General features: G+C 42.4%; 1 protein-coding gene across 2 annotated transcripts in view; it reads right to left on the bottom strand.

The window, feature by feature from the left end:
- Positions 1–1,911: 1,911 nt before the first annotated feature.
- Positions 1,912–24,934, bottom strand: part of SLC16A1 (solute carrier family 16 member 1) — a 52,863-nt gene continuing 29,840 nt past the window's right edge. For both annotated transcript variants that reach the window (XM_066626530.1, XM_066626531.1), the window contains exons 2-5: positions 24,068–24,325; positions 10,334–10,477; positions 7,769–8,635; positions 1,912–6,350 (exon numbers count right to left, since the gene is read on the bottom strand). In XM_066626530.1, coding sequence (XP_066482627.1) covers positions 6,073–6,350; positions 7,769–8,635; positions 10,334–10,477; positions 24,068–24,284 — 1,506 coding nt within the window. In that variant the 5' untranslated portion in view covers positions 24,285–24,325 and the 3' untranslated portion in view covers positions 1,912–6,072. The remainder of the gene's footprint in view (positions 6,351–7,768; positions 8,636–10,333; positions 10,478–24,067; positions 24,326–24,934) is intronic.

The raw sequence follows: 24,934 nt of genomic DNA on the forward strand, positions 1-24,934 counted from the left end.
CAAAGAACTGGTCCCTTTAATAATGAGGGGGCAAGGATGAAGGAGACCATCAGACAGATAGCAGAGAATAAGATGCAGACAGATCAACAACTGAAATGTTACAATGGAAGACCTGAAAAGCCCAAGTAATGTGCAACTTGTATTAAAAATAAAACCAGCAGTAGATATCAAATGTTGGATACACTTGCGTCTTCTATTAGTTGTGGAACAAGCCATGGATTATGCCACAAAAGCTGTTTCTGCATCCCATGTGAATTACATAGTGAAGAGATAAGGCCGTTCTACCTGACTTGCCTCTAAAAGCAAAGGGAAATCTCCCTTGTTAAGGCATACAGCCAATCAATATTGCACACAGACTCAAGGAAGTATTAGGAGCCAGCAGTATTTATCTAATTACTTTATATTCCCTAAAAAATGATCCTTTTACTACATAAACACTTTCCCCAAAGTTTAGTGACAACAGATGCTAGGTATTTTGGCCTGGGGAGGGGGTGTCACACAAATTCCCAGCATTAAAAAAAAAAAAGAAAAGTCTGAAGTCTGCCTCTGCCAGGAGCCTAAAAGCCAATCCTAAGGATTGCCCTGTATAGGATCAGGCTCCGATGTAGTATACATGTGTTTTACAACATTGTTTGCTCACCCTCATAACTTTGTCACATAGGCCATTATTACTGCCCTAATGTTATGGAACAGGAGAAGCTTGCTCAAAAGTACAGGCATCACCCTGTATCAGCCAGTTAACTTATCTGCAGTTCTCTGCCCATTACTAATCTGTAAAAGGGGATACTATACTTACTGTGGCGCCAAGGGCCCATCTCTCTTTCGTTGCAGTCTGTTATAGAATGCTAGAGGAGGAAAGCAAAAAGCAGTCATCCAGAATGTTAGAGGAAGGAAAAATAAGAGAACACTAACAAGAAGCTTCCTATTAGCATTCTCTTCGTCTCCTTTAGTGTTCTGACTGCTTTTATCCAGTTTCAAGGGGATAGCACGGAAGGGGGGGGCACGGAACTCTATCCCCCATGGACATGAGGGGACACCTGTATCTGACAAAATGACTCAAATGGTCACACTGCTGTTCTGGATCAGGATCACTTAGAACCCAACACTATCACTGGATCATATCTAAATTGATATGATTTTGAAAACCAGTCTGATTGAAAACCAGTCTGATTTTTCATTGTAAAAAATGACATCTAGATCTACCCCATAATGGTTAAAATACAAGGAGGGCCCATATCCACATATCCAACCTGGGCCCCCTCTGCACGCACCCCCTCTCCTGCTCCCTTCACCTCTGGAGGGGTTTCTGAGCTCAGTACAGGCTGAGGATGTCCAGCCCTGGCCTCTGTTGGGCTCAGCTTTAGAGCTCAAAACACATGATTTCCAGTATCAAGGAAAAAACAGAAGTGACATTTTTAATGCATTATAAGGTATTAAAAATGACTTCCAGTTTCTCCATGAAACAAAAAAATCACGTTTTGTGCTCTAAAGCTCAGTCTGAGTCTAGCAGAGGCTGAGGACAGACATCCTTAGCCTCTGATAAGCTCAGAAGCCCCTCCGGAGGCTGAAGAGTGGAGCTCCCTTCACCTCTGGAGGGCAGCAGCACCCTGGAACGTGGGGATGATCATTTGCCCATATCCACGGTTTCAGTTATCTTCAGAGGGTTCCAGAACATAGCCCCTGTGGATAAGAGGGTATGCCTGTAAGTTTAATGACAGCAGTACTTGCTAACAGTAGTAGTGCAGCATGTGTGAGAAGAAACAGTAGCACAACAATTTGCTTTTGGATGTTCAAGTTTGCCAATATAAATAATGCTAATTGAACCTGGGAAATATGACATTGAGAGACCAAGAGTGCCTGCATGCAGCAGCTGTTGTAGTGGCACCATAAATGAATATAAACCACACGAGAAACTTTTAATGGTTAGTTTATTGCAATGTGAGCCAGTTATGTGAACCCTTGACACACGGAAGTTCTGAACATACAACTTGGTTTTACAATGTCACAGCTCAGTACAGTACAATAAAATCTGCTTATACAAAATACTCTATTGGCTTTATAAACTTATTCTAAAATATGAAAATACCCTGACCTGTTCCTTTTATGCAATTTTAGAATAGAATGTAAATACAAAATTAAAAAACCCACACATAAACAGTAACTAACTCAGCAGTCAAAACAACAAAATATAGGGCTTCACAGTGAATTGTGTAATACTGTCAAGGGAGTCCAAAAACACCTTTAACAAAGGGAAGGTCACATCAAAATCTACATATCTGGAGATGAAACAAACACAGTTGAAAAAATTAGATTTTATTAACCACAGACCGAGGCCAATTACCAGTACTAACATTTGCATAGCATTCTAAGCAAGGAGACTTGAACTTCAGCAAAACTGTAAGAATTCTCTCTTCAGTAGAAGCTTTGACAAGGCAAGTGTTTCACAGAGAACTAATTTACTTAACAGTGCAATCTACCACCACCCCTGAGCCAGCGCAAATCCCTTGAGCCGGTTCCCACGTGTCACAAATGTTCCGTAAAACACAATCACAGCTACTCAGGAGCAAGCTAGGGCAGAGCACGGACATGCACCAGGAGATGGTCAGTTTTGCCAGCCTGGGCTGGGGAGAGTGGCGGGGGGGGGGCGGGATGGAGGCAGGGAGAGGACATTTTTAGGCAGGAGAAGGGTGGCCTGAGAGGGGGCTGGCAGTGCAGGCCAGATCTTAAGCCCTGGCCCCGGCTCGGCCAGCATTACATAGGCCACTTAGATTTGCACCTGCAAAATTGCAGGCACAGATCCAAGCAGCCCTGTTAGGCAGGCTGGTGCACAACACAGGGTAAGGGGACAAAAGTCTCCTTACTTGGAGTTGTGCCCAAGCCCAGTCCTATCTTGCATGGGATACAGCGCAGGCAATGGGCCTACCTATTCCAGTGCAAGTTAGAATCGCTCCCTAAGAAACTTCTTCAGATCAGAGGTTTAAACATGTTATCAAATTCCTACCCTTTACCATTATGATTAGCATATGACTTTTTGCTGAGGCCAAGGAGTTGTTCGTAAGACAGTCAAAAGCTGTTCAGACTCATTTTTCTCATACTGATATAAACCACCAAGCAAGTACCATGTACTTTCAGGCACAGAACCCTGGCAATTGTACTGCTGTCAATTATTCTCCTACAGCCTACTAGTTTTCATGGTCTAAGTGATTTGTGCCATCACATCTTACTAGTTTACATGCTAGAAGGACAATTCATGTTATCTCCTCACAAGAAGTGCACAAACCATGCCAAGCCTATGGTATTCCCCTCCAAGTTCATGTGGGTCATCCAACGGGCCTGCACAACAACTGAGGATTGTCCTGGGATTCGCACTAGCCTTGTAGACTGCAGAGAGGAGTGGAAGTGTTGATGTGAGGCATTCCTGAACAATGAACCTGCTTTTAGCTAGAACAAAATGGTCCCCTGCAAGGGAACTTCCTGTGCTCCCGGTGTATAGCTAAAGTGCAAAATCAAACACATAGGAAGTTCTTGTGCATATCACTTTAAGAGAGAACACAATTTGAACACTCAGTGTTAGAAGCCGTGATAACAACCTTTCTTCTCCAGTTGGTCAGGCCAAATAAAATTAAAAGCACATTGAGAACACTCATTAGTGCTCTAGCAGCCACTATCTGGAATGAAGCAGTAGTTTGCAGAAAAATAAAAAGAAACACCACTGCACAATTTGGTTCATGCTAAGTCAGGCCCAAATTCACAGAACAAGCTCAAAAGCACTGAAATGTAAATTTTTTCTTTTTCCATATTCTAAGAGTACAAGACAAATGCAACATGTTTCTTTTTTATACATTGAGGATGGAACATAAACATAACAGAGGATGTGTGGCCATCCTCAAAAAAGCAGTCAGACAAAATCTCTTCTTTTCTCCTTCCATGTGTTAATATCAGGTGTCCTGGGAGTTTCCCCAATCCTGTAAGCAGCAGCTAATGAAACTGAGCAGGGCATGGGAACAAGGGGAACAATGAATCAAAGCTGCATATTTTGTATTGCTATGCATTACTGGGAGAGAGGAGAGGATTATGACACAGGCTGTGCTTTTTGGGGCAACCATATATTCTCATTATCTAGCGCTGGTCTACAAATATCTGAATTTTAAACAGTCTGCCTTAGTCTGCAAGATAGCACTGTTCACTTCCCTTTAACATACACTTGGCACACAAGTGAGCATAAGGTATGTTCCTAGAGAAGACTCAAAAACCTGTCTGTCAATCTCTTATAACCTACCAACTTTCACAGAATTGAGTGAACCATGGCACTACATCTCAATGGGATTTCACTTTACACCATCCACATCTGTCTTCTCACAAGACCACCTATGAGATACATATTGTGTGTGCAAGCACCTTGGAATGTGGTTGTGAAACCTTACCTACTATAAGAACAGAGTAGGAAACAAACATCAGCATTTGGTGGGTGTATTATACAAAAGGAATTTATTTGAAGAGTCAGTGTCTTACAGAACTTTTGATTAACTTTGAGCAGAATTGGCCTGTAACCAAGAAGCTCTCCTAATCCTAATCTTTACATGTAAATTGCAGTTTTGAGCAACACTAACAATACATATGTACAAAGAATTTTTGCTATCTTTTACCAAATAAAGTGTCTTATACTGAGCAGCTATGTATCATTTCATATTCTTACCCATTAGGAATAGAGGACCACAATGAGAAGCATAACACACTGAGATCAATAACTCTATCTCCTGTCCAGTTTAGAGTATACGTGCTGTTCTCCAACAAACCCATTATGAGCACAGGTTAGAAAGAGGCAGTGTGTCACTGATGCGGAACTACATTTTCACTGAAGGAAGGGATAATTTCGCCATCAATTTCTTAGTAGTGTCTAGCTAGTGTAACACTTCAGAGGGTTCTCTTTTAAGATGAGAGTACTCTCTGTGAACTACTCTCTTCATAAGTAGGGCACTAGTCTTTTTCTTAGGTAGACCAATATTTAAAGGAACATCAGAACAGAAAAATGCAACCCTTTGGAAGTAGTGGGGCTAGTAACAGCAATACTAGCACATGTGGCAGTGATGTGGACAACCATCACATCCTAAATAAGCTAACTTAGAAGTAAGTTGCATTGATTTCAACATAACTTACTCCTGAGCAAACGTCTTAGGATGACAGCTTTCGTCTTTCCTATTCAAGCTCAGGTATAGAACAAGTTAGAGAGATTAAGAGAGACATGAGAATTTAAGTTATTTAGATTATAATTAAGGCATGTACTAAATGCTTATCCTCTTGTGCCAATATCCATTTCAAAATATTATTCACTCAAGCCAGATCTCCTGGGGTGACAACAACCAAAAGAGCGATGGTTAAAAAAGGAGGTTCCACAACATCAAGTGTAGACAGTATGAAAGTGTCTGCATATTTCACACAGTTCAGAAACTTTAAATTAGGAATTTCTTAAAACATAAGCCTCAGAAACGCTAGACATGTTTTCAAAAGCTGTTAGAAATACAGCTTGAACCTGGCATCCAGAAACGTTATGATTGCAGAACTGTTATTAGACAATCCATCAGGCTTTTCTTCACCCATTTCCCAAAGATATTTGTAATTATACCAAGAGTCTGGCAATAACAGGCTTTTAGAATCATGTGAAACTATAGTGTTCATTTCACACCCAAATAAAGAAGTCAGATATAAGCTAGACAAACTACAAAACTGTAAATAGGACAGTCTGTAGGATGGAGTTAAGGCATTGCAAGAATAGCCTAAATGTGGAAGATCTAAGGCACATATTAGTACATTCACATTACTGTTAAAAAAGCCAGAGTATAAAAACGTCCCTCCCCCCTCAGCTTCCCTCCCCCCCCAATAAAAAGATGGCACTGCCCACTGAGCTCCATTACTCCCAACAAATGCTGATTAAACACACAATTTGCAGCTGTTTAAAGAACAAAAATTCACCTGATTTATACACTTCTCACCATCAGCAGTACTCCCCTGCCCACCCAAACACGGTGTATCATCTTGATAATTTTTTAATCCTTCCCAACTGTATTTAGTTCTTCACATGTGGCTCTCCTCCTCTTTTATACCATCTTCTTTAGTTTTCTGAGGTAGGTTGGCCACATCATTTCTAGGTTCCTTTTGCTTCACAGCCTCATCAATGTTGGTTTCTTCTTCTTTTCCTTCAGCTTTCGACTTCTCTTCAGCCTTCTGCTCTTTTGCCACCAAGTGATAATTGATGCCCATTCCAATGAACAGGAAGATCCCAGAGACTATCAGGATAATGCCACATGCCCAGTAGGTATATTTGTAGTCACCATACATGTCATTGAGTTTACCTAATAAGCCAAAAAAAGATACAGTATAAAATCCTGTCCACCTTTTTATCATTCAAAGTAATTTATGGCTGGTCATACAAGTTCAATCTTAATACTAAAGACAGTAGTACTATCTTCCTTCTTAGAAGGGCAGACTAATCCTAACTAGTGCTGGTGCAGCCAGGCCGCCTGGCCTGCACTGTATCAAGCATTAGTTGGGAGCAGGCTGGAGGTCCCCTCAAGGTAAGGGAAGATTTTTCCCTTTACCCCAAGTAATGTCCCAGCCAAGTCCTACACCTGCTGTTCTCCAACAAACCCATTCTGAGCACAGGTGAGAAAGAGACAGTGTGTCACTGACATAAAAGCACATTTCCACTGAAGGAAGGAAAATTTGGCCATTTGGAACTCTGCCAGGTATTTAGCTGGCTGAAGTCCAAACAGCCCCATGTAGGTTTGCCAGGCCAGGGAAGGTGGTTAGGATACGGTGAAGGGGGCTTATGCCATTTCCATACCCGCCAGGCTGGATCTGTTCCCATTCTGCTGCTGCCCTCAAACACCCCCCACATCCCTGTGTTGCTCAGTGCCTTAGTTGCTTGCACCAGTGGCCTGGGACCAAATATGTGGTGCTGACAGGGCGGTGCAGGTTGCTCCACTGGCACTGCTTACTCTCACTGTGTCACAACATGCCTTATGGTATGTTTGTGCCACCTTCTGCTGGAACAGCAGCTGCTGCACTGGAAGAGTAAGTGTATAGGATTGCACTCTGAGTCTGTGTAGAAGCAAATCCACATTTAGGTTGTTTATCATTATGCAGCTTATGTATATTAATGAGATCTGGGGCCGTTTAACTATAGATCAGTGGTTCTGAGCTGCTCTAAGACCTTGCAGGGGCAGGAGGAGGCAGTGACACAATCCCCAGGATCACATCACTAGTGAAAAAGCAAAGTGGAACACCTCTGGTTTGCACTTCCAAACTGGAAGTGGAGCAGGATTGTTCCACTTCAACTTACTAAGGCTCAGGGAGCCCTGCAGAGGGTCGTGCAGGGCACCCCGCACCCCCCTTAGCGACGCGATCCTGGGGATTACATCACTGTCTCCCCCTGCCCCTTAAGGGGGCAGAGTTCAGGACTCTGTCTGCGGTGTTGCGACGCTCCAGTTTGAGAAGCCCTGCTATAGATGTATGCTAATGTAGAATAAGGTTAAGGATTTGCATTGCCGGCTGAACTGATCACTTTTTTGGCATTTTCACAGTGCCTGAAACAGCATAATTTTCAGCTCACTGCACACTTCTGATTTTAGAGTATAAATAACCCTTTCTGCACTTTTCTCATGTCATACGTGGAACTCCCAAAAGAGTAGATCCAGACCTACTCTTATTTTCTGTCTATTATTACTCTGTCCCCTCTCCACACCCAAGAATAAATACAGAAGTACTGTACCTAAGAGAGGTGGTCCCAACAGCACAGGGCAACATTCCACAATAGTCACCAGACCGACAGCGCTGGAAAACCGTTGAGCCCCAACTAGATCCATCAGGGTTTCAAACAGGACAGAGCTCAGCCAGCCAAAGGCAAATCCAAAGAAGCCAGCATAGATGCAAAAGCCAGCATAGCTGGTGGAGTAAGGGGCCAGAAGGTGGCACACTCCATTATAGACCACTGACACAGCGAAGAAATACTGGATCCTGGGCCTAATCCACTTGGTGTTTGCTACCAAGCCCATGGATGGCCTGGCAACCATATCTACGAAAGCAAGAATGGACAGCAGGAAGGCAGATGATTCTTTAGAGAAATGCTTACTCTTCCCATAATTACTGAGAAAGACTAATGGAGTGAACAGTCCAAAAAACATGACCACATTGCCAAACAGGTAGAGTAAGAAGCCACGATGTGTGAAGAGAGATAAATCCAAAAACTTGTTAATGGTCTGAAAGGCTGTGGTTTTCTGTTTTTTAGTTTTCCCAGCAATAAGATCTGTGCCAACATCGCCTGATCCTTCTTGAACATTTCCTGCTTTACCAGCCTCCTGCAATGCTTCCTTATTAACCTCTTTCTTCATGTCTGGTTTGGCTCCTATTGGTCTCATTAGAGACCCTGCAACACAACAGTTCAGCAAGAGGCCCCCAAGAATTAAGAAGCTCCCTCTCCACCCAAAAATGCCATAGAAGTATTGGTTCAGAGGAGCAAGTGTGGACAGAAACACAGGGCTGCCTGCCATCGCCAGTCCATTTGCCAAGGGACGCCTTTTGTAGAAGTATTTGCCAATCATGGTCAAAGCTGGGTTTAAATTAAATGCAAGTCCGAGACCTACGGAACAGAAGTGAAGAGACAATTAAATTTTTTAAAAAGATATGTAAATTGCTAGTCTTCATGGAAAAGTCAGCTGACCAAAAGGAACAGGGTTATGATATATATAATGCATTTCCTGGGGCTATGGAAGGGGGTGTTTGAGCCAACTATTGAACAATTGACATATTTATGAAATGTGTACAATTTCAAAGCCCTCAAGGTTTAGGCAATAGGCACTTTCAAACCAAGAAGATGAAGTTATTCCCATTAGAGACTTCTTTAACCTGGTAATAAATAGCATGGGGGTGATTAATGGGTGGCTTAAACTGAGTTTTTCCAATCACCCTCCATTTCTTCTCAGGTGAGGATATTAGTATAAAATGCCTCACTTGTTCTTCCTTCAGTCAACCCTCTCATCTCCTGGAAAGGGTATCAACACAACACTGCAACAGTCACACTGCTTGAAAGTGTGCAGAAAGAAGCAACACTGCTTCAGTCACAATTCAGTGTTGGAACAGGTGTTGGTGCCTAGAAGAGTGTTGTGCTGCTTCTTTCATTAGGGGTTCTCCTCATCGAACGGAGTGTCACCACAAAGGACTTCACATTTTGGAGGTGACCTACCAGTTCTTGGAGGGAGGTGCATTTGCTGGGCTGACAACACCATATGTCTTTTTCACAGAAGCCCTGCCAATAGCCAAGCCAGAAAGTGACCTGGCTAAAAGACAACCAAGAAAAATACATGCAGTTTCTAACTCAGCATACATTTCTCTCTCTGGATAAACAGCAGTCACCCAGAAACCTACAGACCATTGGGGCAACCTCATTCCTCTATGGAAACATGGAGGAAACATAAGAACAGCCCCACTGGATCAGGCCATAGGCCCATCTAGTCCAGCTTCCTGTATCTCACAGCGACCCACCAAATGCTCCAGGGAGCACACCAGATAACAAGAGACCTCATTCTGGTGCCCTCCCTTGCATCTGGCATTCTGACATAGCCCATTTCTAAAATCAGGAGGTTGTACATGCACATCATGGCTTGTAAAATGTAACGGATTTTTTCCTCCAGAAACTTGTCCAATCCCCTTTTAAAGGCGTCCAGGCCAGATGCCATCACCACATCCTGCAGCAAGGAGTTCCACAGGCCAACCACACGATGAGTAAAGAAATATTTTCTTTTGTCTGTCCTAACTGTCCCAACACTCAATTTTAGCAGATGTCCCCTGGTTCTGGTGTTATGCGAGAGTGTAAAGAGCATCTCTCTATCCACTCTGTCCATCGCCTGCATAATTTTGTATGTCTCAATCATGTCCCCCCTCAGGCGCCTCTTTTCTAGGCTGAAGAGGCCCAAACGCTGTAGCCTTTCCTCATAAGGAAGGTGCCCCAGCCCGGTAATCATCTTAGTCGCTCTCTTTTGCACCTTTTCCATTTCCACTATGTCTTTTTTGAGATGCAGCGACCAGAACTGGACACAATACTCCAGGTGTGGCCTTACCATTGATTTGTACAATGGTATATTAGCCATTTTGTTCTCAATACCTTTTCTAATGATCCCAAGCATAGAATTGGCCTCCTTTACTGCCGCCGCACATTGAGTTGACACTTTCATCAACCTGTCCACCACCACCCCAAGATCTCTCTCCTATGAGAGAGATGAAACTGTGAACAGGTGCAATACCTTCCCTTCAAAAGGTAAGCCAAGAAGTTGTCACTTACCTCCCACAACCCCAACACAAAAGTAAAGTTCTTCCACGGTATTGCAGAAAGAAGCAGCAATCAAACCACACCCTGACAGGCAACCTCCTGCCATCATGACAGGCCGACTGCCATATTTGTTCACTAGGATGCTACTGATAGGACCTAGGAGAAATTGAACACAGCAATAATTAAAGAATTAACAAAAATATCTTTCTTTGCTTTTGAAAACAGGGATTTGACAAGACAAGCTTTAATTTCTCACGCCTGTGGGTGCTATATATGGATTATCTCATATGGATAGTCCAGCTAGTTTCATACTGGACCAATTCACTGGCTCCACAATCAGAATGCTTTAAATAAAGAGTATTCTGGCTGTAGCTACAGCCTCTGAAAAGGTTGAATGGCATCAAAAATTATACAGATTACAAGCAAATGTTGGGATCCAACCTGTTATATTTTTCAGGTACATGGTTAAACATATGCTTAAAAATGTTAAAGTGCTTTTTAAAGTTGAAGTGAGAATTGCAATTTTTTCAGTTACTCTTGTACTTTAAGCTTAGATATAGTAGGTAGTCTAGACCAGGGATGCTCAAACTTTCAACTTTAGGGATGCTGGACCTTTAACAAGTGTATAGAAGAGAGAATTGCAGCAGGTGCAACTTGTCATCCCATAGAACAGAACTTGGGGCACTGTGGTAATGTTTTTCTTATATGAAAATGTGAAACTGAGTTGCTGTGGGTGTTGATGTTAGTATCTGGGCACGTGATTCTTTTACAAAACAAGTGGGTTAAGCAGAAAGATTTCCAACAGATGTTTTGTTTAAATGTGTGTCACTAATAATGAGGGGATGATGAGCAGGACATGTCTGCCTCAGCTGTTCCTTAAAGACAGATTGGCTAACAATTCAGCTCTGAACAAGTTTGTGTCATGGCACAAGACATGAATGGCTTTCAGAAACAGCAGCAGTTTTACAGTCAAAGTTTGGTTTGACAGACACCAAAGAGAGCTTTGCTCTCTTTGAATCCCATGCTCACTCAAGTGCTATGTATGTTCCAAGAGAAAATACTATGGAGACATTTCCTCTCCCACTCTTTCAACATAAAAGTCAGATTGCTGCTATCTAATCTAAGCTTTCTGGCCCCCTTTTGACCTCAAGGACACAAAATTTTAAATGAATAATGTTGATTGATCCCAGCCATTGGCTTGCCTTTCATTTACAAATGCCTCCTTTTTTGTGTTCCTTGCAGTTTTTAATTAGAACATGTTTTAAATTGTTAGATGCCCTGATTATTGTTAGATGCCCTGACATTGACAGAAGACAAGGAAAACAAAATATTTTAAAATAAAAAATGGTTATTTATGATGTAAGTGGTCGGACAGAAGCCAGAATGGTTTGGGAACCACTGGGCTAGAATGTATATTAATTACCACAGATACTCAGGTATAGTACATGAAATTTTTGCCAAGTAATCAAGCTCCAATTCTCACTTTGCCTTATCTCCGGGTCAATCAGAGGGCAGAGTCTTTCAACTCTGAACAGTCTCACCTAAGCTTAGGCAGGCAGCTAGTTAATTGCTATAGTTACTTTCCTGGGACATTCCAGCCAAAGTTAACCTTTTATTCCCCTCCGTTCCCTTTTGCTGCTGCAACCTGATTCCCTTTTGCAAAGGCTTTGCATTTGGCAGGTCTTTTTTTTTTTTCAACACCAGGGTGGGATCCCCTTTCCATTTGAAGCAACAATTCCCAGGCTACAATTCAATGCATTACTTAAGAATAACACCCATGGAAAGCAGTGGGTCTACTTCTGAGTAAAAAGGGTTGCAAATATATGCAGCTGCATCTCTCTGCTGTGAATTGAATTGCACACTCTCAGTTATGTGCTATGGATTGAAAGCTGCTCAAAACAATAAAGGGAACACTTAAACACATCCGAGATCTGAATGAACGAAATATTCCTATTAAATGCTTTGTTCCTGACATAGTTGAATGTGCTGACAACAAAATCACACAACAATCATAAATGGAAATCACATTTATCAACCCATGGAGGTCTGGGTTTGGTGTCATACTCAAAATTGAAGTGGAAAAACACACTACAGGCTGATCCAACTTCGATGTAATGTCCATACAGCAAGTCAAAATGAGGCTCAGTAGTGTGTGTGGCCTCCACGTGCCTGTATGACCTCCCTACAACGCCTGGGCATGCTCCTGATGAGGTGGCAGACAGTCTCCTGAGGGATCGCCTCCCAGACCTGGACTAAAGCATCCGCCAACTCCTGGACAGTCTATGGTGCAACGTGGCGCTGGTGGATGGAGCGAGACATGATGTCCCAGATGTGCTCAACTGGATTCAGGTCTGGGGAACGGGCGGGCCAGTCCATAGCATCAATGCCTTCATCTTGCAGGAACTGCTGACACACTCCAGCCACATGAGGTCTAGCATCGTCTTGCATTAGGAGGAACCCAGGGCCAACTGCACCAGCATATGGTCTCACAAGGGGTCTGAGGATCTCATCTCGGTACCTAATGGCAGTCAGGCTACCTCTGGCGAGCACATGGAGGGCTGTGTGGCCCCCCCCCAAAGAAATGCCACCCCACACCATTACTGACCCACTGCCAAACCGGTCATGCTGGAGGATGTTGCAGGCAGCAGAACGTTCTCCCTGGCGTCTCCAGACTCTGTCACATCTGTCACATGTGCTCAATGTGAACCTGCTTTCATCTGTGAAGAGCAGAGGGTGCCAGTGGCGAGGCTGCCAATCTTGGTGTTCCCTGGCAAATGCCAAACATCCTGCACAGTGCCGGGCTGTCAGCACAACCCCCACCTGTGGACGTCGGGCCCTCATACCACCCTCATGGAGTCTGTTTCTGACCGTTTGAGCAGACAAATGCACATTTATGGCCTGCTGGAGGTCATTTTGCAGGGCTCTGGCAGTGCTCCTCCTGTTCCTCCTGGCACGAAGGCGGAGGTAGCGGTCCTGATGCTGGGTTGTTGCCCTCCTACGGCCTCCTCCACGTCTCCTGGTGTACTGGCCTGTCTCCTGGTAGCGCCTCCATGCTCTGGACACCACACTGACAGACACAGCAAACCTTCTTGCCACAGCTCGCATTGATGTGCCATCCTGGATGAGCTGCACTACCTGAGCCACTTGTGTGGGTTGCAGACTCCGCCTCATGCTACCACTAGAGTGACAGCACCGCCAGCATTCAAAGGTCACCCAAACATCAGTCAGAAAGCATAGGGACTGCTAAGTGGTCTGTGGTCACCACCTGCAGAACCACTCCTTTATTGGGGGTGTCTTGTTACTTGCCTATGATTTCCACCTGTTGTCTACTCCATTTGTGCAACAGCATGTGAACTTGATTGTCAATCAGTGTGGCTTCCTAGGTGGACAGTTTGATTATATATAGAACTTCTGGTTTAACACACCAGATACCTTAAAGGTGGATTTGATTCATGGTTCTCCTGCAGTGGTTCCCAACCTTTTTCACTTGCATATCCCTTGGCAATAATAAATTGTACCCTTCATATTAGCAAAATGTTTGTAATAATACAAGCCCTCATCTCCTCTCTATGAAAACCCAGACTTCATGTATTCATCGCAGTATTTTCTCTTTTTATCTGTTTGAGGAACAGAAGACTCTGCCTTTGCAGTGTTTTGCACCAGAAGTGTGCTGAGAAATTCTGGGTGATTAATCACTTTCCATATTATGTTTCAGCTTTTTTACTGTGCTGGTTTTCAATCACTGGTTCATACATTAATTGATGACCAAAAACTAGCTGTTGCTGGGGCTTTCAAAGCCAACTAGCTACCTCCCTTCCTGCCTTGCTGGTCTTTGCAAGGTATTCTGGAGCATGACATGCCTTTTTCTACCATTATTCCATTCTTTTTCAAGTACCCCTAAAGGTCCTATTGAGTGTCCCTGGGTGTACATGAATACCAGGTTGGGAACCACTGATTTACTGGTATGTTGTTTACAGTGCACTTACGCTGACAGTGTTTACAAAAAGGTGGTGAAGACCAGAATTTAAAAATAAAAATGTATCTTATGATTTTTACTATGTTTTTAATAAATTAGAGGCTACAGTTCTTAGGTAACAATTAGTGGTAGGTTATTTTTCAGGATCTGGCCTGGGGTAAAATCAGACAAAACTATAGTCAGACACCCCTCTAAGCTTAACCCCCGACTTATCTGAGGGTCACAGAAAATTCCATGATTGTTGGCTCAAGACCCGCCCTCGACTTATCTATGCGGTCGACTTATAGGGCGGGTGTCTGCGGTGAAAGCATCTGCCTGGCTGAAACTGCTACAGGAAAAACAGGCAGTCAAGAATTGGGTTCAATCTCATATGTGGTCTGTAAAGACATGATGCAAAAAAACAGACCAGGTAATGGGCACAGATGCATACAGACCACTTGCCAAGAAGTGGGATAGCTGAGGGGGGCTTTTCCTGTGACAAACACATATTGTAATGACTAGGTCAACTCCAGACAGCTCAGAGTGCTAAATGAAAGAGCAGTTTTGACAGTGGGCATAACAGATGAACAAACAGCCACTAATAAGATAGATTTAGCAAAGGGAGGCTATACTTGTATACTCAATACACAGTCAGTAGCTGTAATCAAAGCTCAAAACCTCTCTAGCAAAACTTTCATGTGCAAATTGTAGTCTTTTAATTACCACCCAAATGTCAAAGTTCAATTAATTCACACTGCAATACATAAAGTACTTCATTTTAGAAAAACCCTAAATCCAAAAGTAAACCGTGATTGGGAATAGTTTGAATGTTCTATAGATACCAAAACCTGTTTAAATAAAACTGAATCTTCATGCCCTCTTGTTTCTCCATTAACAGACAGAAAGGCCATCAGCACAAATTGCTATTCTGCCACATGGTGACCCTTTGACCCATATAACTAAATAAAAGCCAGTTAAGTAGGACCCAGTCATAAGTGAAAAACAAGGAGTTCTGAAATCCAACAATTTCCAATTGGGTTCCAATTGGGTATGCAGTGTCCTGGCTGCTCTGAAGGAGTCATGCAAAAGTAGCGCAGTCCCCTCTAGGTATTCCATAGCATTGGAATGTCTTCTCAAAAAACAACCTTATAAAATCATTAGCCTCATTTTTCAGATAGATGCATGAGAAAGCTCAGAATTTAGTCCAAGATTCTCTCTAAACTTGAGCATATACGAACATATGAAGCTACCTTATGCCAAGGTCATTAGTCCACTTAAGCCAGAACTTTCTGCTCTGAGTAGCATCAGCTCTTCAAGGTCCCTGGCATATTGTATTTCAATATTGATACCAGTTGTTCCTGTAGATGCCAGCGACTAAACCAGGGGTCTCCAAAACCCAGCCCGGGGGCCAGATGCTAGCCTCTATCCAGCCCACGGCCAGCCTCTTGTCCCCTGAAAGCCTTTGGCCCACTTGGCTGAACATGGTGTTGTGCTCTGGTTTCATCTGGAGCAGTGTTCCTCAAACAGTGGGTCGGGGCCCAGTAGGTGGGTCATGAGCCAATTTCAGGTGGGTCCCCATTCATTTCAATATTTTATTTTAATATATTAGACTTGATGCTATCATGGTATGTGACTGCATTTGGGGAACGGTTACAGACCTGTACATTGAACAGGCTACTCTGTATATGCTTCACAATGATGGTAAATGGAACTTACTCCTGGGTAAGTGTGGGCAGGATTGCAGCCTAGAGTTGTGAAAAATTTTCCTGCTTGATGATGTCACTTCTGGTCATGATATCACTTCTGGTGGGTCCTGACAGATTCTCATTCTAAAGAAGTGGATCCCAGTGCTAAAAATGTGAGAACCACTGATCTGGAGGGTGTTCTAAGGGCCAGAGAGTTTGAATGAATGAGCCCATTCATGCATTTGTTCACTCATCTAAGTTCCATTTCTAATTTATATATATATAAATTTTATATTTAATTTTTTTCTGGCCTTCTACACCAGATGTTTGATGCAGCTCTCTGGCCAAGAAGTTTGGAGACCCCTGGACTAAACAAAGCATGTTTTCTACCACCTAGTCACAGCACTTCACCCACCATTTCTCCTTTATGTGATGAATGTTATCCAACTTCTTGAAGAGTTCTTTGATATTATGCCATAGAAGTAGTAATTGAGTTTAGAAAGCTAATGTGTTGCAGTAACCTCTGTCTGTGTAACAGTATGTAGAAAGGTTTCCTTTTATGTATGATAGTCTCCAAACTTAAGCTTAACCCAGATTTTTTCCTTGTACGCAAGCATCCAATGGTGCCACACACTAAAGAACCAGCTATTTAAATTAATTTCTTGGCAGAGGAATGTCTACATGCTTCAGCAGTTATGGTACACCTACACACAACACACAGTACATCTGAAACTGCCACATGATCATTCAATACAGACATTCTGTGTCCATTAAGCGGACACTACTGAATTGTACACTATTATACAAAGGCCATAAATCAAGGCCAGCTGACACAGGGCAAGCACTCAGTCAAATTACATTTGGCTTCATGGAATAAATCTCATCGCTTGAAGGAGTGGCTTATGTAAAGTTTTGCAGAACATGGACATGTTATAGTTATACAAAGCTCTTAAGCAGCAATGCTGCTATCAAGCTTTTCATCATTGTTAAAGCATCCTGGAAAAAAAAATCCATTTCTGAGCAAGTGTATAAAGAACTAATATTAACTGAACAATGGATGGTCAATTCAAGAGTTCAAATGTGCATGTAGAGTAATTCATGGGTTTTTTTGCAGCAACAAGTTGCAAACATACAAATGGGAAGCAATTCAGTAACATTTGTGGAATCTTGGTGCAAAACAAGCAAGAGATGAAAAAGTTGCCCTTGGCAGTCTAGATGCTTTAGAAGTACAGATCAGCTTTGCTACTGAAAGCCATTCTGGCCCTGGTTTAAAACTGATCTCTCATTTCCCCAGTAATTCCAAGCAGAGCTCAGAAAGACTATTAGGTAACATAGCCTATTCACAAAAGGTAAAGGAGAGGCTTTAGGGGGGAAGAATATTGGCAACTACTGTACTGCAGCAACACAGTGTCTCTACAGTTGAGACACCAAACTTCACTCAACCACACATCACAGATGGGTGAATTTGCAGAAATGAACCCAGTCTGACAGTGCAGGCTCCCACAATTTCTGAAGACAATATACATCCCTATACTGCAAAGTTCCAGGACAGATTTATTCTTCAGGATACCTTCAAACCCAGAGTGTTAACACAGATGGTCAGCCCAATCCTGAGCTGCCTGTTGCACCGGGACTGCCGCAGCACCAAAACAGCTGCTGCTGCAGCATCCTGAGTACAACATGAGAAGGGGACTTTCTCCTACTAATAGACCTACAATGGGGCTACTCAATTCTGCAGCAGCCCTTGACTGGCACAGAATCAGGAGCCTCCATGTCGGGACCACAGCCTGACATGGAGGCTCTGAATGCAGCGGAGCAGAGCTTCGCTGGTCCCGCCTCCCTCCTGCCATGCTCCCTCCCCACAGGATGCCTCCTCCACCCACATCCTCACCTACCTCTCCACCACCCCACAGTTCAGGTGACTGCTGATCCATCGGTGGTAGCTTAGCACCAACTGGCGTTGAGGGCTGTGAACGTGCAAATGTGAGTTTGTGAAACTCACCGCCAGCAAAACGCCAGCGGTACAAGCTCAAGATTCGGTTCTTAATCTAATGTTCAGTATTCTTATGGACAGACTATAGATTCATGAATATGAACTGAAGCAGAGTAAGAGTCTATTGTGGGGAAAAATAGGAAGTTCCTTTTTGCAAAACAGAGTTGACTTCCTCTAACAGGTCTTAAGTGTTCCCATTTCTCAGAACAAACCACTACTAAAAACAGTTTGGTTCTTCAGTTACAGTGGCTGGTCCACAGCCCCAAGACACTCAGGACAAGGTGAAATCTGGAACCTCTGTTAATACCGCTTTGTGGCCTAAATTACTACAGTCCTTATCTGGACTACTTGGGACAAGAAGGTGCCTGGATTTCAGAATTGCATAAACATGAGAAATACTACCTCTTGCTCTTCTCACTGTCACCCAAACGGGTGTTGCTCGCTTCTTGGACTTTTTCAACAAGGTCTGTACCTGTACACACCACAGATAAGAGAACTTATAGCCTGCACCTCCACTGCACATGGAAATGAGCACAAGACCTTCTAGTGTTCACACTGCAGAAAGTTTTTAAAAACTCTTGGACGAAAGTGTCTGGATTGCAGATGTACAGATAAATGGTAACCTACCCATTCCTTACTGGCCAAATAACTGTGGCAAGTGGTTTTTTCTCCCCACTGTTTGGGCAATCTCTGAAGTCATTTGCTCCTACCTGAGGCAACACATGACACATAGTTACACATGACAATGTCACTAGTATTACTACTATCAATAAGAATTTAAAAGGCTATCCTTTTGGAACTAGCATTCCCTCTTCTAGTGTCAGGACACAACCTCCTTCACTCCTGGAACTGCTCCTCCACTACAGCAGTACTGATACTAAGCCATGGGTCCAGGTAACAGCTAGGCTTGTAGAATTTTCAGAAAGGTGGAAAACAGCCAATGTTGCTTCACCCCTGAAATCCTCAGTTCAACCTCTTAATTTGTTTTGCACCTGTGCCTATTGTAAATAGGTCTGACTAATGCTTCATGCATTCTATCTTCGGACTGCTACAAACTGCAGACACTGGGGCTTCAACATCTTGCCCATCTTTCTCTCCACCCCACCCTATTTTTCTCTTAACATCTAGGCTGAAGAGTTACTGAGAACTTCAAAGCTTGCCTATTACTTTACAACAGCTTTGTTGGTTCCAATAAAGCTGTGGCCATACTGTGATTTTTGGGATTTTTACTAATCCCTCATTAACCATGCTTCTCATTTCCTCATCTATTGCTAAAAGACGGCAAGCTCCTGGAGCCATATTCTTTTCCATCCACATCACTCTGTGGAGTACTATATAAATTGGATTGTCCTATATGAACAATAAAAATGGTGCTTGGTCAGATTTCTAATAAGAGCTAGCGCTTGTTTAATCACTGTCAGAAAGTCAAATTTTAGTATTCTAGATTTCTAGCCACAGCTCTATAACAACTAAGAAGGTATTCTTACAAGATTCAAGTGTGTCTCCAACCATAGCCTAGTCAATCTTACACAAACCAGTTGTTGTGATGGGCCACTGATGAACCAAACCGCCACCCACTATTTTATAGTACGTTCCCCAGAGAAGTAGGAGAATACAGCTGCCTTATTCTGGGAACAAATGCGTATTGTTAGTACAGTTTTTGTACAATATGGATTCCTTCTTTTCTGCAAGTGAACATTCAAGGGATGAATTCTCTGAACGATTAGAAAACAATTACAGAGGTCTCATTAAGACAGTTAGCTTACGTGCCTGTAACACTGAGGCAGAGAGGTTTGCTAGTTGCCTCACTAACTAAATAAGGACAAAGCAGAGACTGTTCCCTTCCAAGGAAAGGTCTTATGCTCAGTCCACCAACGTCAATTGCTTTTGAGGCACAAATGCAAACAGAAATCAGGCCAATGTTGCAGCGGTACTGAAGCCACCAACAGTTAGTTCTGCTTCCGAAGAGGGGATGAAAGGCACTAGGAGAGGAAAGTAAGGGTAGAGAAAATAAAGTAAATACATATACCCATTTTGTTTTTAAACAGATCATCATGATAATTTGTTTTATTAAAGGGTGGAATATAAGAAAATTTCAAGGAGGGGTCTGCATTAGCCTATAATCCACATTCCATCATGTATTTGTACCTTGAATATGTGGTTATGGAGGAAAAGTGGTACTTTTCTGCTTGATACCATACACAAAGCAGGTCTTCTAAAAGAAAAAAATAAACCTGTTTGCTTTGCTTTGAGGCAGTTTAGCTTGTCCTATTTTACACTGTATAATATTCTAAAAGCAGCAATGTACAATATTTCTTTCTGTTCTTTACATAGTGCTATCAACATGCGTGGCACTTTATAACAGGAGAATAGAAATCCCTGCACCAAGGAGCTCACCATCCAAAAATCAATGTGCTGATTTGCATCAGTCATTTTGGTATATCAAAAAACAGATTTGAGATACTAAGTGGATTCTAGTTGCTTCTGAGGAAGAAACTCTGGATTTGAAAAAGTATTGGGCTTTAAAGCTAATTATCCAACTCAGGCGCATCCTCTTCGCTTTGTTAGGTATGTTAGCATAGTTCTCAAGTCTCAGAGAAAGCAGGAAGAGCTAACAAACATAAAGGACGATATGCAAGGCCTGGCGATATGCCGAACCGAGGAAGCCCACGGACATTGTTGGTGCTGTGTATATGGCTAAGCTGGCATATTCCATTCCTGGGTATACCACAACAAGTACATGAAGCAATTGTTTAAAAAACCAACAACCACCACCTTTCAGATTCAGTATTCTGGGTGCTTCCAATGAAAAGAACTAGCTTTGTCACAAAACTTGTGAGCAGGATGGTTTCATTCCAATTCAAGTATTTAACTTTACATATTATCTCATATTATTTTTGTAATGAGATTTTTCTAAACCGGTGGTTCTCAAGCTTACCTGGGTCACAACATCCCCACAGCCTCTTCACTCTGGTTCAGACAGCCATCACTATATTGCAGGGGTGCCCAAACCCTGGCCCAGGGGCCACTTGTGGCCCTCGGGGGCTCCCAACCCAGCCCTTGGGGAGCCCCCAGTATCCAATGAGCCTCTGGCCCTCCAGAGAGTTGCTGGAGCCCATGCTGGCCTGATGCAACTGCTCTCAGCATGGAGACAACTGTTCAACCTCTCACCTGAGCTCTGGGACGAGGGCTCCCTCCACTACTTGCTGTTTCCTGTCTGTGATGCTGCAGCAGCAGCGAATGAAAGGCCGGTCTTGCTTTGTGCAAGACCTTTTATAAGCCTTGCAGTACTGCAAGACCATTCATTCATTCATATAAGTTTCATCTCTAATAAATTCATTTATGTAAATTTAAATTTAAAATGCAAGTTAATTCTTTTTTTCCCGGCCCCTGACACAGTGTCAGAGAGATGTGGCCCTCCTGCCAAAATGTTTGGACACCCCTGCTATATTGGATCTCATGAGATTTTGCAAGATCCAAGATAGTGATGCCTAGGGAAAAGGTAGGTGGGGCCACCAGGGGCATCCTGCAACACCCCTATGCGTGTGCCTTAGAGCAGTGGTTCTCAAACTTTTAAACACTTTTTAAAAATTGGGACCCACTTTTCAGAATGTGGGACCCATTTTTTAGAATGACAATCTGTCAGGACCCACCAGAAATGATGTCATTAACCTGGAAGTTATGTCATGACCAGAAGTGACCTCAAGCAGGAAAATTTTTAGTGCTCCCATACGACAAAATCAAATAAGTAAAATAATAAGTAAATAAATTTTAATAAGCATAAAAATTTATAAAACTTATAAAAAATATAAGTTTAAAAATGTATTTAAAAAAGAATCACCCTTCTAACCCTCCCAAGCAGTTGCTGATCTGTTTTTAAAAAATTACCCAAACACTCTAAAGGCTGCAATTCTATCAAAACTTACCGGGGGGCTAAGCCCCATTGACTATCATTGTTAAAAACAAACACGTCTGTTCAAAGTACAGATCTGTAAAAACTTCCCCAAATGCAGTCATATACCATGTTAGCAACAAGAATATTAAAAATAAAACACACACTGAAAAGAATGGAGAACTTGAAATTGGCTTGCGACCTACCTAGTGGGTCCCAACCCACAGTCTGAGAAACACACTTGGGAACCACTATTCTAAACAAAGGGCCACTAACTATTTGAAACGGTTATTGAAGCACTGCAAAAACACACATACAAATTTAATATCACTTTGTACATCTTTATACACCTTGTGGAATAGCATGATAGAAATTTTCAACACACTTATTCTCTTCATGTCTCCCTTGCACTTATTCATTTACTGCAGTCTCATGACGAAAGAAATTTATGGGTCAAAGAAAAGCTCCTTTAAGAACAACAAGGTTTGACAATATACAGATGGGCCTCTGTATCTGCTAATCCAGCACCCACCCACCCCCCCCACATGCCCATTAACCTTGTGTAGATCCTTACAGGGGCAAAAAAATCTTGTTTTTACAGGTCTTCCTTAACAGATCTTGCTTTTACAGGACACACAGGCAGGCTGCCTGCAGCCTCCATGCTTGAAGAGATTAAACTGAAAGTTAAGAAGCAGAAGTTAACTGCTTCCTGTTATCAATTTAATCTATTCAAGCATGCAGGCTACCAGCAGCCTGCCCTATGTGTCCTGTACAAGCAAGAATGTCTTAAGGAAGACCTGTAAAAGCAAAAACATTTTCAACATTTTTCAATTTCACTAATCTAAACCAGTGTTTGTCCCCCACTGTAGCATTTTGCATGGTCCACCTACTGGAAGTACTACCAGAAGTAACTGGCAATGACATCATCACCAGTTGTTTCCATATTGGGAGGTCAAGTGTAACACAACAAACACCCATAAGAAGCTCAGGGCAAACGAGAGGGATCTTTCGAGCTTGCGAGAAGTGCACACTAGAGTTCTGCCTCCTGAACCAAGTCTCCTACTGCTGCTTAAAACATTGCATTGCTGGTCTCACTGCCAGGCGGTGGGGGTCCTGCAAGGACTGTACCACCAGACATCATCTCACTAGTGGTAAACTAGTAACACTACTGGTACAAGTACCATTGGTTGAGAAACACTGATCTAAACAGTGTGAATGGGCATGTTGGGGGAGAGAGACCATTTCTACCTCCTGCCACATGCACATTATTCACTGTTATCCACTGTTTCTGTATCTGTTGGGGACCCTGGAACAGACCCCCGCAGGTATAGTGGCCCTGTATAGCAAACTTTTTGAAAAGCAGTCCTTTTTGTTTTCTTCCCTGCCTCTACAAATGACAAAATCCACCCTGTCTCTCCATTTCTTTATTCAGTGGCAAAGTACACTTAATTCCAAAGTGAAAAGAGATTTTTTTCCACTTTGTTTTTATTTGAAATTCTTGAGACAGTAGTAAGGTTGGTATTACCATTTTAGGTATTGTTACAAATAGCTTCAATTAGAAAAAAATAGTTTAAACTACCCTCACAACAGAAAGGAACAAGTAAGAGGTTCCTGGATCTTGAACTTTTGCTTCCTCTTTTAGCAGGGACACACCATCATAAAATGGATACATTCATAGCAGATTGCTTAAGCTCCAAAGACTAGTATAGAGACTTGCCATAGCTAGTCTACTCTGTACCTGGTCACGCTTCTTAGCTGAAGTTGACAAAGACATAGTAGTTTTGAAGACTAATTCTTTCTCGGTTCCTACAGCACATATTCTTGTGACTTATAGGGTTGAGCAGGTATTTCCTTTCCTTATGGTAGCTAACTGTATGAAACATGTCATGTACTTGGTTTAGCTACTTACATGAGACTTCTGGAAAATGATATCAGGGAAACAAGTTGTAATAAGTGCAGAATTATGCAAGTAGTTAATTACCCGGAAAGATTGTATTTACGGCTTTACAAAGAAGCAGGACAGATTAGCTTTTTTCCTATTTTGGGTATTAAAAGTTCATTTAACCACATGGGAAACCAAATAAGGCTACTACAACAAAACCTGTAATGATGCTTTCCTGCCTCTAACTAAAACATAAAACTAAATTAGAAACAGCAATTAAGTCAAGCCTCTGTATCCCACATGATTAAAGCATGCAATTTATTCAATTTGCAAACTTACCTCCTGCATACATAACTGCCAGCATAATGGAGGAGATCCAGGACACTTTGCTGCTAGATGCTTCAAATATGACCTCTATCTCTTTGAAGAATACCGTAATGGATTTCGGGAATGCATAAGAGAAGCCAATAGAGATAAAGGCACCAACAACTACAGCCCAACCCCATCCTCCTTCTGGTGGTGTATATCCCACAGGGCCTCCAATTGCTGGTGGCATCTTGATAGAAGTGGGTAGTAACTCAACTAGCACTCAAAGATCTGCAAAGAAGAGAGAGCATCATAGTTAGGGCTGTAGAGTCCTAAGCATGCGGGAACAATGCTCGATTTCCATTCTGACAGACCACTTCAAACCTCAGTACCGAGAATTGGAAAGTAGCTATCTAAAGAACATGAAACACTACTGAAAGTAAAATACTTTTAGTGATCAGCCGTTGGTAGAAGTTGTGTTCTTACAGTCCTAAACCACTTCATAAACAGCTTCCAAATTATATGCACTTACTTAGAACTTGCCTGATCTCAAGGCTTGGTTTGAAAAGACCAAGTACAAATGTAAAGATTGAAAATCAGATACTACGACTCAAGCTCAAGAAAAACTCATTCATACACCTGTTCTAGGCCAAACTAGTTTAAATGTGAAAGCTTATGAGTACTGCAAGGTTTCATTTTCAGGCTTAGATTTCCTAAGCAGTTAGAAACGAGATGGGATATATATAAGTTTATTTATGCCAATAAAGGTATTGTGAATGAATGAATGAATGACAATTGGTTATCTGAATTTTCCTAAGGAAGAGGAGTAAATTTTAACAATTTGACATATTTCTTTGCTCTGTAGTTTCAGAACTACCATACTCTGGTCTCTACTGCAAA

Source organism: Tiliqua scincoides, chromosome 4 (assembly GCF_035046505.1).
Source record: "Tiliqua scincoides isolate rTilSci1 chromosome 4, rTilSci1.hap2, whole genome shotgun sequence".
In the NCBI taxonomy this organism is placed as follows: Eukaryota; Metazoa; Chordata; class Lepidosauria; order Squamata; family Scincidae; genus Tiliqua; species Tiliqua scincoides.